Below are 12,693 nucleotides of genomic sequence, written 5' to 3'. Positions count from 1 at the left end.
ATTGAATTAATAATGTAATGGTGGACCATATGATAGTGACATGAGAGGGTAAATAGGGAAATTTGTTTTGCCAGATAAGGAATAAAGCAAAAGAGGAAAGATCTTTTAGAAACACCCTTAAACGGAAAGAGGGAAGATCTTTAGAAGACGGAGGGAGTATAACATTCTCTTATCCAAATTCCATCAAAATTGTTATTTTGATCCTTAATTCCGTAGAAGTTCTTTTAACAACTTATTATGTCATAACGTCCATTTTTCAATTTCGCGCTAGACAGAATATTACGAAAGCTTATTATATCAATTATTAAATTTATGAATAATAATATATTTGATAATTGCAATTGATCCGTGCATCGCCCAGACCAAAAGACTAGTTTTCTTTGAAAACACGTCATATGTTGAAGCTATGATGTATAGCGCACACCACATGTGAGTGTCTCACATTGATTAAATAAGAGAGATGGGTTCACTTTATAATGCAAAGGGGTTACTCCCCTTATTGCCATATGGTTTTAAGGTGGAACCTCCTTTGTGTTGTGAAGTGGACTCTCTCTCCTCGTGATGGGTGCGGCCCAGGCCCATATTTAACATGGTATCAGAGCCAGCGTGACAAAAAGGTCACGGGTTCGAATCTCATCCACCCCTCCTTTCTCGGTGGAATATTTAGCGCCAGGTATGAGGGAGACCTGTGTTGCATCCACACTTCAAGCCTAAAGGGCTCTTGCGTGAGGGGGCGTGATAGAGTATAAATCTATTCCTGGGGCCTCAACCATCAGCTTAAGCTTTTGGTTGAGTTTGGTCCTTTAACATGGTATCAGAGCCAGGCCCACGAGTGGGACCGTTAATTACTCTCGGCCAACTGAAAAAGGGACCTCACATGTGAGGGGGAGTGTTGAAGCTATGATGTATAGCGCACACCACATGTGAGTGTCCCATTGATTAAATAAGAGAGATGGGTTCACTTTATAATGCAAAGGGATTACTCCTCTTATTGCCATATGGTTTTAAGGTGGAACCTCCTTTGTGTTGTGAAGTGGACTCTCACTCCTCGTGATGGGTGCGGCCCAGACCCATATTTAACATCATATACTCATTTTTTATAAGGTAAGGAGAAACCTTGACAAATTTGGGGAAATAAAGGGATCCCAACTTGTCTAGGGTGATAATCAATCCCAAAACCTCTTGAAAACAAGAGGAAAACTCTAACCACTAGGCTATATCCCTCATTCTCTCATCATATACTCATACAACTAAAGATATGCCTGTAAAAGTCTCTCGAACTCTTTACTTTCGGTTTATCAGTATTGGTGTTTTTTTATGGATCGCTATTTCAAACATTGTTCTCATTGGACTTCTTATGTCAGGATATGTAGAAGACATAATAAATAATCAAGTCACTATTTTCTACTCGTGATGAATTTATATTGTGATTTGAGAACTCAAAAACTTAAATCATTTTGTCTTTCTTAAATAATTAAATGAAACTCTATTGAAAAATAAAAATAAAAATAAAACCGAAGTATTCTTGTTTTGAACTGAGTTACTTTAATTTGCGTAAACTAAACTAAACTGACCTTAATTTGTCTGTAGTTCATTAAAATTATAAGAGAAAACTAACTAAACTAAACTTAACTTATTTGAACTAAATTGAACAAAATAATTAAACTAAACTTAAATCAAAATTATAAGAGGAAACTAACTAAATTAAACTAAATTTATATGAATTGAATTTCCATTAATTCCTGAAAAAAAAAACAGGGCTAAAGTGCAGGATTCACGACTCAAACACACACACTCTCTCTCGGCGTCACCCTTTCTCCCTCTGAAGCCGCACCAGCCACCGCGCGTCCACGCCAGAGCTACCACCGCCGACCGGGGAGTCTGCCAACCGAAAGAGGCCGCAGCCAACTCTGAAAGTCCGAATTTAGGTAATCTAATTATTAACCTGAAAATGAGTTCTCTCTTCTCCACTGAATGCTCATTCAAATATTCCTTAATTAATAGTTATCTGTATTCTGTAAGTTCATATTCTTCCCCCAATTTCAATATTATTATTTTTATATTCGTATTATAAGTCTTCCATGTTTGCTAAATTTCACAGCTTTTTTTGTTCATTTCTTTGTTCATTGACATGTATTACTTCACATTTTGATTTCAATTCTTAATACTCCAGTTAGTTTTCTGCTTTTCTTTTCTTGCTCTCCAATTTTAGGTTTCCAAGTGAATGATTTTCTTTGGGAATTATATGTTGATTTATTTGTCTTTTTGAATAATGTTATTAAGGACCGTGACTTGAAGCCCTCGCTATAAGTTTAATACTTTTATGCGTGAGAATGGCCATTTTTATTTTGTTTTTAGCTATTGAATTTCTTTCCATCCACCTGTTGTTTTACCGCCTCGAACGGAGATGAGACAAAGACGATATTGGGGGTTTTTGGGGATGATTTTGACTTGGTTTTGGGGTTTTTGATTGATGATTAAATTTGTTTGTGGAAGCTTGCATTACCTTATGTGACATGTTGGAGCGATTATATAACTATATATGTTGTATGCATTTAATCTTTTTGAAATTTGTGATTGTTTGGAAATCATTTAAAAAGACTTGATCAAATTGTTCTAGTGTGGAGGTTTGTCCTTGTCTTTAGGCATTCAGGTAAGGCAGTGGAGGAGGACTGAGTTGAGTTGGTAGGGGTGGGAATGGGTGAGGTGGTCTGGTGGGGCTAGGTTCAAAGGGTTGGGTTGTGTTTGCAAGTTTGGTGTCGCAATTGCAATTCGTGGAGGTTTTGTTAGCAGGAAGGTTAGGCAGGGGTCGCAAGGTCGTAAAGTTCAATGTGAAGGGGAAGGGTAGTGGGAGCACAGGAAGAAAGTAAGGCGGGGATGGTGGGGAAAGGTGGGATCATCCATATTTCATCTCAAAAACCACAGGAAGAAAGTAAGGCGGGGATGGTGGGGAAAGGTGGGATCATTCATATTTCATCTCAAAAAAATTCCTTTGAGTATGTGGATTTTTTGACAACTTCTGAATTTTGAATGTGGAACTTCCTCTCTAGCTTTCCCTAACGTTAAATTAAACTGGGAGAAAGAAAACACTTATTGAGTTGGCAATGTTCTTTGTGTAATTGTGCTATATGTACTATAAATTAGCAATTGAGCGAACAATTCAGTTGACAAGCTAAGTTCTTTTTAAAATAAATTTACTCTATATTGATGTAATCCATGTATTTCAAATTTATGTGGAGAACAAAAAAATAATATTTCAATTTTTTTTTTTTTTGAAGAAAATGACGCATAACAAAATGTAAGTGGATATGAATATAGTCCAAATCTTCTGAAATGACTGAGATTAAAAGTATCTTTCCACAATAGCATGGGAGATCAATTGTTGAACAATAGTTTTGTTACTTATCTTGAGAAAGAGTTGCTTTTAATTGTGCGCCGTGATGCAATTGTAAATGGTTTTATATTAGGAGAAAGCAATGTGAACAATTGTAATTTTTTACAGAAGGATTTTCAGGTGGTACTTGGATTATAATAACATTTTTAATTTAATAGTTTATGGTTTTCTTGGGTCTTTGATACTATTGCAACATTAGCCTTCCCGTCTCTCAAAATTCTGGATCTTGCTACTGTATATAATATTTTTGATTAAGTATTGTGGAAAATGATATACATAGCCCTTAGGGCTATGTATAAGAAACTTAAAATGGAAATAAAAACTTGAATCAAGCATTTATTACTTCAAGTGATGTGTAATTTTGTCTTGAATTTTTAAACTGTTTCCATTTTAAGAAATGTATTTAATACTTATCCTTAGCCCTAAGGGCTACATATAACATTACCCAAGTATTGTTTATCTTTATTTTTCTGTTGTCTATAAATAAGAACTAGTATTGAACCAAATTTTACAGCTTTATACAGATTAAATGGCAGCCACTACAAGCTCGATTTCAGTCTCCTCCCCGTCCTCTTCATTGTCCTCAAGTTCTCGACGTTATCTTTCCACTTTGGTTCATTCCCAGCATTGTTCGTTTTTAAGGAACAATTTGACTCTGAATAAATCCTTAAAAGGAAGTCCGAGTTTCCGAGTTGTGGCTGTCTCAATGGCCCCTCAAACTCAGGAGAAAGGTTCATACTCCTTCCTCGACCGGAAGGAGAGTGGGTTTCTTCATTTCGTCAAGTACCATGGACTCGGCAATGACTTCATTTTGGTAGGCAACTCCCCCTTCATCTTCTATATTACTGATATATTGAGTGAATTGAAAATGTCACAATTTGATTTTTCTTGTTGTGGAGTTTTCTTGTGTTTCCGACATCTAATCTAATTAGTGTGCGCGGAGTAGGTTGACAATAGAGACTCAATGGAGCCGAAGGTCACCCCTGAGCAAGCAGTGAAGCTATGTGATCGGAATTTTGGAGTGGGTGCTGACGGGGTGATCTTTGCAATGCCTGGAACTAATGGCACTGATTATACTATGAGGATTTTCAATTCTGACGGAAGTGAGCCAGAGGTGTGTGTCTTTCTGAAAAGTGTACTAGCTTCTTCTACCATTTTAATGAGGATAAAATGTGAGTGTTCTTGTTGAAGTTTGTAATTTAATCATTTGATTTAGTTCTGGTGCTTTCTATAATTGTGTTTTTGGTCTCATGTATGCTTTCTCGTTGATTGGAATAATTTTACGTTGATATTTTGTGGCTGCTTAAAATTAGATGTTATGGATCATGGATGAGTTGTTGGAAATATGATTGAGACCTCTTCACTAGGTGGTTTTTCGTGTTTGTTTGGTTACCTTGTTTTTGGTGGTCCATGCAAGGGTACTTTTTTCAAAAAAAAATGCCTAGAATGTGTTGGTCTCTAACATTGCTGAGCTCAAAAATATTTTTTCAAACTCTTTTCCCCTTTCTTTATAGATGTGTGGAAATGGAGTGAGATGCTTTGCCAGATTCATTGCTGAGCTCGAGAACTTACATGGAAAACACAGGTACGTGCTGTTGTTATGGTAGTAATTATTATATCAAAACTCCATTCAGGTAATTAATGGCAAACAATGAGCTGTGGCTCATTGGTACCACACTTATCTTTCACAAGGAAGATCAAGGATCAAACTTTGTTAAGAGCACGTATATGTGGTTGGGTGGGAGGTGGGGGTTTGGGGGGCGGGGTTGGTTAGGCCTAGGCTTAGTCCATGATATAGGTTCGGTAGACTTAGGTCTTTTTGGTCTGTGGTAGGTGAACTGCAGATAAGTGCTTCACCTCCCAAATCATTGGTAGAGCAATATAGCTAAGTTTTTATATTCCATCTGATTGAGGTTTTGAAACCTCTATTGTGGTTGCAGTTCTTCTTGTATAATCTGTGAACTATACTTGTAGTTTTGGATATATCTTCATCTCCCATAGCAGTACTTTGTTTTCCTAGATTTTTCATTTTTATGATATAGTGGAGTCTCTTTATATCCTGCTAGTTATAGTCCTTGCTGGATATGTAATTCAGTGTCAAACTGTCAGTGGAGAGAGTCTAATTACAAACCTACTCCACTACTTTACAGCTTTCATGACTGAAATTCTTATCCAGTGACATAATGACCTACTGCTCTCTCACTCAAATCTGTAAGAAATGCTTTTCCCCATGAATAACCATCATTCGAATCATAATGAAAAAAATTAAAGATAAGGAAGATCCAAAACAGCTTGATGAGAAAGAAATCCTCTGCAGGAATTCCTATGGGGTGGGGTGGGTTCTCTCTTTTTTCTTCTGCAGTAAATTTTTTATATTATCTTTTTCTCATCTCCTGAAGAAATTATTCCATAATGGTAGGCTCGCATACATACTATTGCTCCACTCTCTTCTGTCCTTTCTGTCGTGTCCTGCTTTCTCCCCCCTCTGCATCCCCAAATCAAAACACAGAAAAGGGAATATATAGAAACTTGCATGTATGGTTTTTCAAAATATGAAATTTCTAATTGATTTTGAACCATTTGTTCTGTATGTCAATGCATATGTAATATATTAACTGAGAGATACAAATGCCCTTCATTCATTAAAAGGTTATTGTTCTCTCTTCGTTTTTGCCAGATCAGCTCTTGTGATCTTGTCCATAAACATCAATTTCATCTTTATTTATCTCCTTCCCTGACTATGTGTCATGCTTTATATGTCCTTGTTCAGTTTCACTGTCCATACTGGTGCTGGTTTAATTGTCCCTGAGATTCAAGAAGATGGCAAGGTATATATTGTACCCTCCACCACCTTTCGGTGTTCTATAGGTTATTCTATTAAATTACTACGATTCGACTCATTTGTTACTTTGAAGTTTTACACTTTTGCCTAATCTAATGATTGCTTTCATGCTGGCAATTCACAACCTATAAATTTATAATCACGTGTTCTATTAGAAGATTTTAAGGACTTGACTTTGCTTGGTAAATTTCAGGTTAAAGTCGATATGGGTGAACCAATACTCACAGCTCTTGATGTACCTACAAAACTGCCTGCAAACAAGGACTCTTCTGTTGTTAAATCAGATATAGTAGTTGATGGAGAAACCTGGAGTGTTACTTGTGTCAGCATGGGAAATCCACATTGTGTTACTTTTGGTAGAAAAGGAGAGCAGGTATAGTTTTTTTTTGCTGCCAAATAACTACCTTTGGTTAGGGATTGTATATATTAATAGGTGTAGATTCCAATTTGTAGACAGGTTCTTTGAGTATTGCCTCTTATATCATGATTTGCTGGAAATTTAGAGGTCTGGAATCTGGTCCATGGTTATATCATTGTGGTTGACCATCTCTGATTCCTCATAGACAAGCACCATACAGTTGCCCCCTTTCTTACTTGAGACAACACCAAGAGTACATGACATGTGCTTGGAAACCTTGTGTGTTATTCCGTTGATTCCATTCAAATAAACACCAAAACAAAATAGAGAGGGAGAGGAATATTATTTGAATGGAATACTTTACAATTGATTCTCTTGGTTGACTATTTGCTTGCTTGAATTGGAATATCTTTGAATTTTTCTTTTTCCATAACCAAACAGAATATGGTGGTAGATCAAATCAAATTGGCTGACATTGGACCAAAATTTGAGCACCATGATGTGTTTCCTGCACGAACTAACACTGGTCAGTCTTCCTTTTTGATAATTTGTGATGAGAAAATGATGAATAGATGTATGTGGTGTCTTTATCATTTCGCCATGAGTTGTCAGGGCATTTGTTCCTGAACATTTGTTCCTGCACGAACTAACACTGGTCAGTCTTCCTTTTTGATAATTTGTGATGAGAAAATGATGAATAGATGTATGTGGTATCTTTATCATTTCGCCATGAGTTGTCAGGGCATTTGTTCCTGAACATTAGAGCACTCCATCTTCTCATGAACGTTCTTACATAAGATAGAACAGAATAATGAAGATAATAAGTTAACAAACTGAGGCAACATTGATATTGCAAAAAGCTACCTCCGTTTCACAATACATGCACCATTTTCCTCTTTTTGGGGTTTCACGATACATTCCCTCCTTTTCATATGGGTTTGAAATGCAATCGCAACCTCTCTCTCTTCACCCTTGGTTTGTGTGCCATATAGAAATGGTGCATGTATTGTGAAACGGAAGTAGTATTTCGATTTTATCCATGATTGTCAACCTAGACAGGAACAAGTCATTAGAGAATCAAAGCTTAAGCATGTTATATTAAAACCTTAGAATAAGGTTATTTCCATATATGTTTGCCAAAATGCTACATAGTCTTCAGCTCAACCCCTTTCTCCCTAGCTTGGCCAGCAAAAATATCTACTTGCCTGTCTACTCTAGCCATTTATTGTCACAGAGCTTCTTATCTCCTGATTTTTCCCCCTGAAATCATTTACAAGCACAGATGTATCAGACACCTCTGCACTCTAGCCTGGCAATATCAGAAAGGAAATGGGATATCACTTTCATGGGATTAATCCTTGGCTCTTTAAACTAGTTGATAATTGATATGTTCTCCTGCATGGCTGCATCTACATGTTTGTTGTCAAATTCAAGGAGAGAAAAGGTTACCTCAGCATTTCTCCAAGCACTAATTGGTAGTTTGAATTTAAGATGCTCACCTGATGAATTGATGTTTGATGTCATCAGTCTTCTGAATTAAGCAGAGTGAACAAGGTCCTTTTCTCGTACTGCAACATCATGTTGCTTGTACAGTACTGAAATCTTTTCAGATAATCATAATATCCCAACTAACTATTGGAATTCTTAACCAGAATATCATGAACACATTTGGAGACTGATATCAAAGTAGAATTTATCTTTCAAAAAGAATAAGCAGCCTTACAAATTAAAAGGAACAAAAATGGAACAATAGTTGCATTTCAATATGAACTTTTTTAAACAGTGAAGTTCCTTTGAAAGATTTAGAGGCGTCAAATTGTCTTCAATTAGTTCCAGTCATGGTATAATTGATGACTATTATCAGGATTCAGGAAAATGTAATTGACAGTCTCTTTCACTGGACAGCCTTGCGAGACGACTTCTGATGATAACTGTTTGTTGGTCTTTGCAGAATTCGTTCAAGTTTTCTCTAGGTCACACCTAAAGATGCGTGTTTGGGAGCGTGGTGCAGGTTTGTTTTTTATGTTTGAGAGTACTGTAACCCCCCCCCCCCCACATCCCCCTTTCTTTCTAAATAGATAAACCTACTCTCCTTTTGGAACAACTAAAAAGAATCAAAGGAAGTCTATTTGAAAAGAAAGAGCTTAATGTAATAACCCTCACAACATTCTTCAGGGAGTCTCTAGCATATTGACTACATTTGCTTGGTTGTACAGGGGCTACTTTAGCCTGTGGAACAGGAGCTTGTGCAGTTGTGGTTGCTGCGGTGCTCGAGGGCCGATCTGATAGAGTGAGTCCTGCTGAATATTTTATGTATATTTTAATGCTTCCGGATAGCTAATGCCGTTCATATCCCTCTCTCTGAGTTGCATCACTTATCTTCCACTAGCCTATACTGCTAAACCTGGCTCCTGTAATTAATTTTTTGTTTTGTTTGGGTGCTTCATGTATAGAATTGCACTGTTGATCTTCCTGGAGGGCCACTGGAGATTGAATGGAGGGAGGAAGACAATCATATTTACATGACAGGCCCAGCCGAAGTAGTGTTTTATGGATCAGTGCCCCTCTGATTGTTTTACCCATGTGGCTTTTCCCGTGCGGGTTTTTGGTGCTTGTATTGAACATTTGACAAGGTTAGATTGGAAATTACTGAAATATTTGAATGCATCAACTCAGGGTTGCCTAATTTGCTAAACCCTCGTGAATTGCGATCCGGAAAAGGTGAATTGTTGCATGCAATACTTTTGGGACAACAAAATTAGGTAGCAAATGGTTTTCCCGTATTCATTTATGTACCACGAATGAAATAACATTGCATCGACTTGTAGACTTATTTTTGTATCACATTTGTAGCAAACATGGCTTTTTGTTAATGAATGCCAAATTGCTTTAAAGCATCTGCATTTGTATGATCAAAGATTGTGAAGGGGTTAAAAGGAGTCAAGTAACTGATGCTACTCTTGGTCTATTTTAGAAGTCAAGATTTATATCATCTGGTCTAACCTCTTGTTAGGATAAAAACGGATGCTTTAGTGCTGTATTACAATGTCTGAAAATGAAAAATTTAAGATTGTGAAGTGGTTGAAAAAAAAGTCAAGTCACTTATTTCCTCCATTTAAGATGTTAGAAAAATATGATCATTATCTTTTGAGCCGAGGGTATACATGTCTATGAGGGTTTGGACACATGAATCATTATCAACTTGAACAAAATGTCCACAAAAAATGCCAAGGAGTGTGATAGAACTTCGATCCTATTCCAATTAATTTTCAGTTTCTTTCTTAGAAATCTAAGTTATGAAACATTGCCAATTTTTTATAAGGGTTTTTCTAATTTATGTACCTAATGCAAAGGTTAAACTTTATTTATTCAATAAATTAATTAATTCAAAATATAATATTCTCCCTATAATTATGCTAACTTATTAATGGCAATTTTGATTTGATTGAAAGAAAAGATAAAATATATATTAATAAGGAAATTAACTATTTAACATAATCATAGGAAATATATTCTATTTTAGTTAATCAATTTGTTTAATAGATAAGACTTAACCTTTACACTAGGTGCATAGGTTAGAAAAACCCTTTTTATAATTAAGTTTTGGACTCTTTTTCTTAATGAGAAACTCATATCATGCACTTTTATCATGACAGCCACATCTTCAAAATGATCGTAAATTAATTGCTCCTTTACTCCTGATTGTTCAACTATATGGTTGCATTATAGCCAAAACACCGCAGGAACTGAAAGTGGTGAAGCAGTAGCACTTCTATGCGAAGCAAACCACTTCATCTTTTAGAAACGTAAATTCAAAGGATACAACGACACTCTGTACAAACTGAGGTAGCCAATACTACAGAGGCTGTGATATATACGGAACAATCGATATCCAATTTGGATTTGCAACTGTTGTATTTCGAAAATGCAACCTGCACGACGCGTGCAGTAGTGCACAAGATGATCAGAAAGTAACCTACACAGTACAAGGCAGACAATCCTTAGATGAGAAATCAGGGTTCACTTTGCACTTTGCAGGGCTGTAACTTTACTGCAGCACCCAAGGTAGTAGTGAAACCTAAGGATTCCTCTGAATCATGGTTTCCTTACTCTACTGTCATGGTCTATGTTACGCAGACACGGATTGAGTGTCTACTCGTATACGGGTGTCCAAGTGTCCGACTCGGCTATTTTGCAGAAAAAAGTCGAGTTTTTAGTTTAAAAGGAAGTATGTGTCGTGTCGGACACGACACGACATCCCATTTTACGTGTCCCATTTTTTGAGGTATATCAAGGTGTCGGAGCAACACTAATCAGGGTAATGGAGCCGGTTTTAGTCTTCTTACATAAGATGATAAGTTCTTCCGTGTGGGAGGAAAGCCCTAATACTCCAGAGACATACCTCAGAGTTTAAGAATTGGGGACACGGGAGCTGATACGAGTGGGGGAGACATACCTCAGAGTTTAGGAATTGGGGACCCGGGAGCTGATACGAGTGGGAGAGTCAAATGGTTGGGATTTTAGGTGATAAAAATGATGGCATACATGCTTCACAGTTGATCCAAGGACCAAGGGAATGACGGATCCCTGAAATTGGAGCTCCTTATGATGCTGGTAGTATCATATAGACATATATAATACTTGTGTTTAATTATTTGTAATCAAACATATTGAATAGTCTGTGTGGATGAATATACCATCAAGGCATCAAATATCTATGTATCACTTTGCTCATAGCTTTCAATGAGTACCATTCCAACACTTTGTAGTACCCCCATGAGGCAAAGACCATTCTAGTTTTATTAAACACCACCTAGATTTATCATAAGATTTTGTCGTCCTAAAAAACCAATATAAAAGCACTACCAATGTTCTTTATGACTAGAGATGGCAAATGGGCGGGGCGGATGCGGATACCCCTAAATCCACACCCACCTCCACCTAAATTTTCCATACCCACCACCTATCCGCCAACCATGGCGGGTACAAGTTTCCATATCCACCTCCGCCCACGCGGGTATAAGGTTATACCCACATCCGCTCCACCACCCAAGTGGATATCCATTACCCACCTATACCCGCCCATCACCTAGGTGAATTTTCCACCCGCCCACCTGATTTATTTTCTATATATAACCTATTATATAAATTAATTATTACAAACACCCATTTCAAAGAAAAAAAAGTACACATTCTTAGTATTCATATTTCTTAATTATTTTTTACAATTTTTTAGATTTATGAACATAATTCTTTATTTTATAAAGGGTAAATTAGTAAATATTATACGGGACGGGCGGATATGGGGCGGGGCGGGCGGATTTGGGGTGAGGCAGGTGGATTTGGGGAGGATGTGACCTCATATCCACCACCTACCCACCACCCATGGCGGATTTGACTTTTCGTATCCATACCCACCCACTACCCACCAAAGTCATATCCATACCCGCCCCAACTGGGGCGGATGCGGTGCGAAACCCGCCAAATTATACCCACCTGCCATCCCTATTTATGACCGCCCCTTCTTTTTTTCCCAATAATTTTACCAAAATGCTTTTTTAGTACTTCCTAAATCTTTCATGGTTCGAACTAAACAATACTTACAGTACTAAATACTCATGTGAGACCAACTTTAACTTTCAATAGTTCTACCATTACATTTGCTCTTTCACCCCAAATCTTCCCACTTCTACCAAAACAAGTACAAGTATGAACAATAAGCTTGCGTACCTATGAACCAATTAGTTTTTGTTTTCATCGTTTTAGCCTTTTAGGTGTACCTTTGGATTAACATAAAACAAAAACTCCCTCTGTCCCCTTTTGTTTGTCCCAATTTCTTTCTTAAGGCATTCGCAAAAAATTGTCTCATATTACTTTCACGTTCATTCTATTTCGTCCCACTATTATATAAACTTTTAGAAACAGAGGAAGTGCTTTAATACTCCCTGCTATACAATTACAACTTACTCCCTCCGTCCCAAAATATAGTTCTCATTTTTATTTTGGGAGTCAAAATTTAAAATCTTTGACCAAATATTCTCATTAATGTATACAAGAAAACATATTCATGTGGGGTCTTGTTGGATTCGTCTCAACGTG

General features: G+C 37.0%; 1 protein-coding gene across 1 annotated transcript; it reads left to right on the top strand.

Moving 5' to 3' along the window:
* The first annotated feature begins 1,740 nt into the window (after window positions 1-1,740).
* On the top strand, window positions 1,741-9,491 carry LOC104887492 (diaminopimelate epimerase, chloroplastic). Its single transcript, XM_010672120.4, has 10 exons — window positions 1,741-1,928; window positions 3,909-4,208; window positions 4,341-4,508; window positions 4,909-4,979; window positions 6,165-6,222; window positions 6,430-6,609; window positions 7,036-7,120; window positions 8,546-8,605; window positions 8,811-8,884; window positions 9,048-9,491. Exons 2-10 carry the CDS (start codon window positions 3,924-3,926, stop codon window positions 9,162-9,164), a joined length of 1,098 nt encoding a protein of 365 aa, XP_010670422.1. The 5' UTR covers window positions 1,741-1,928; window positions 3,909-3,923; the 3' UTR covers window positions 9,165-9,491.
* The last annotated feature ends 3,202 nt before the right edge of the window (window positions 9,492-12,693 follow it).

The sequence above is a fragment of the Beta vulgaris genome, chromosome 2 (genome assembly GCF_026745355.1).
Source record: "Beta vulgaris subsp. vulgaris cultivar EL10 chromosome 2, EL10.2, whole genome shotgun sequence".
Lineage (NCBI taxonomy): Eukaryota > Viridiplantae > Streptophyta > Magnoliopsida > Caryophyllales > Amaranthaceae > Beta > Beta vulgaris.
Note: the sequence above shows the minus strand (reverse complement) of the source record. Positions and strands in the feature narration are given on the sequence as shown.